At 51.6% G+C, this 2,500-nt stretch overlaps 1 protein-coding gene across 1 annotated transcript in view; it reads left to right on the forward strand.

Annotated features, from left to right (window-relative positions):
- Positions 1-2,500, forward strand: part of LOC110169246 (dynamin-1) — a 24,444-nt gene that overhangs the window by 20,468 nt on the left and 1,476 nt on the right. The window contains 1 exon segment of the mRNA XM_055160534.1: positions 960-1,127. Coding sequence (XP_055016509.1) covers positions 960-1,127 — 168 coding nt within the window.

Raw genomic sequence — 2,500 nt, forward strand, 5'->3', positions numbered from 1 at the left:
GTTCTACAGCAGACCTCAGGTTCTACAGCAGACCTCAGGTTCTACAGCAGACCTCAGGTTCTCACAGCAGACCTCAGGTTCTACAGCAGACCTCAGGTTCTACAGCAGACCTCAGGTTCTACAGCAGACCTCAGGTTCTACAGACCTCAGGTTCTACAGACCTCAGGTTCTACAGACCTCAGGTTCTACAGCAGACCTCAGGTTCTACAGCAGACCTCAGGTTCTAGCAGACCTCAGGTTCTACAGACCTCAGGTTCTACAGCAGACCTCAGGTTCTACAGCAGACCTCAGGTTCTACAGCAGACCTCAGGTTCTACAGCAGACCTCAGGTTCTACAGCAGACCTCAGGTTCTACAGCAGACCTCAGGTTCTACAGCAGACCTCAGGGTCTACAGCAGACCTCAGGGTCTACAGCAGACCTCAGGTTCTACAGCAGACCTCAGGTTCTACAGCAGACCTCAGGTTCTACAGACCTCAGGTTCTACAGCAGACCTCAGGTTCTACAGCAGACCTCAGGTTCTACAGCAGACCTCAGGGTCTACAGCAGACCTCAGGTTCTACAGCAGACTTCAGGTTCTACAGACCTCAGGTTCTACAGCAGACCTCAGGTTCTACAGCAGACCTCAGGTTCTACAGCAGACCTCAGGTTCTACAGCAGACCTCAGGTTCTACAGCAGACCTCAGGTTCTACAGCAGACCTCAGGTTCTACAGCGGGACCACTTGATTTGGAAAAGAACATCACTCTGGTTTTATGGTCACTGGTCTCTGGTCTGGACTCAGATCTGGTCTCTGGTCTGGACTCAGGTCTGGTCTTTGAATTCAGGTCTGGACTCAGGTCTGGTCTTTGAATTCAGGTCTGGACTCAGGTCTGGTCTCTGGTCTGGACTCAGGTCTGGACTCAGGTCTGGACTCAGGTCTGGACTCAGGTCTAGTCTTGACCCGGTGTCTGGTTTTGCAGGTCACCCATGTCCAGTCCCACCCCTCAGCGTCGAGCGCCCCCTGGACCCCCCAGACCCGGAGGAAGACCCGGATCAGGATCTGGACCAGGACCGGGTCGACCTGCGGTTTCCCCCGACCCGACTCCGCCCTCCAGACCCAACAGGGCCCCACCCCCTGGGGTGCCCAGGTAAGGCTGCATTAGACCCAGTTTAGACCTGGGGTAGACCTGCTTTAGTCCTGCTTTAGTCCTGGTTTAGTCTTGGTTTAGTCCTGGTTTTGGTGGTGTAGAAAGATCCACAAACAGAGACTTTTTGGTTTGAATCGTCCTAAACTTTTTGAAAAGTTTAGGACGTCCAACAGTTTAACCCTCCTCCTCCTCTTCTTCCTCCTCCTCTTCCTCCACTTGTGTCCTCGTCTCCTTGCATCCTCTCCCCCTGTCTCTCCTCTCTGCTCGTCTCCTCTCTCCTTGTGTCCTCGTGTCCTCTGTCCTCGTATCCTCGTGTCCTCTGTCCTCGTATCCTCGTGTCCTCTGTCCTCTGTCTTTGTGTCCTCTGTCCTCGTATCCTCGTGTCCTCTGTCCTCGTGTCCTCGTGTCCTCTGTCCTCTGTCCTCGTGTCCTCGTCTCGTTGGGTTTGTGTGATCTGTTTCTATCGAGACCAAACGTTTGTCAGAGGAACATCTCAGAATGTTTAGAAGAACAACGAGGTTTATCTGAGCTACTTCAGTCCCGGTTCAGTCCTGGTTTAATCCTGGTTTAATCCTGGTTTAATCCTGGTTTAGACCTGGTTCAGTCCTGGTTTAGACCTGGATTAGTCCTGGTTTAGACCTGGTTTAATCCTGGTTTACTCCTGGTTTAGACCTGGTTCAGTCCTGGTTTAGACCTGGTTCAGTCCTGGTTTAGACCTGGTTTAGTCCTGGTTTAGACCTGGTTTAATCTTGGTTTAAACCTGGTTCAGTCCTGGTTTTAGACCTGGTTCAGTCCTGGTTTAGTCCTGGTTTAGTCCTGGTTCACGGCCGGTCTCGTTGTTGCTCTTTCAGAATCTCTGTCAGTGACCAGTGAGGAACCGACCAATGGTACGTCAGCGTCTGTGTGATGTCACTGTCTTGTGAGTCATCGTCCAATCACAACTCTGCTCTGTCTGTGTGACCCCAGCCTCACCTGTCCTTTAGCCCCTCCCCCCGAACGCACACAAGTGTCAGGTCTGGTTTAGTCCTGGTTTAGTCCTGGTTTAGTCCTGGTTCAGTCCTGGTTTAGTCCTGGTTTAGACCTGGTTCAGTCCTGGTTCAGGCCTGGTTTAGTCCTGGTTTAGTTCTGGTTTAGTCCTGGTTTAGTCCTGGTTTAGACCTGGTTTAGTCCTGGTTTAGTTCTGGTTTAGTCCTGGTTTAGTCCTGGTTTAGACCTGGTTCAGGCCTGGTTTAGTCCTGGTTTAGTTCTGGTTTAGTCCTGGTTTAGTCCTGGTTTAGACCTGGTTCAGGCCTGGTTTAGTCCTGGTTTAGTTCTGGTTTAGTCCTGGTTCAGGACTGGTTTAGTCCTGGTTTAGTCCTGGTTCAGTCCTGGTT

The sequence above is a fragment of the Boleophthalmus pectinirostris genome, unplaced genomic scaffold, assembly GCF_026225935.1.
Source record: "Boleophthalmus pectinirostris isolate CB_2022bp ecotype Guang Dong unplaced genomic scaffold, ASM2622593v1 HiC_scaffold_3, whole genome shotgun sequence".
In the NCBI taxonomy this organism is placed as follows: domain Eukaryota; kingdom Metazoa; phylum Chordata; class Actinopteri; order Gobiiformes; family Gobiidae; genus Boleophthalmus; species Boleophthalmus pectinirostris.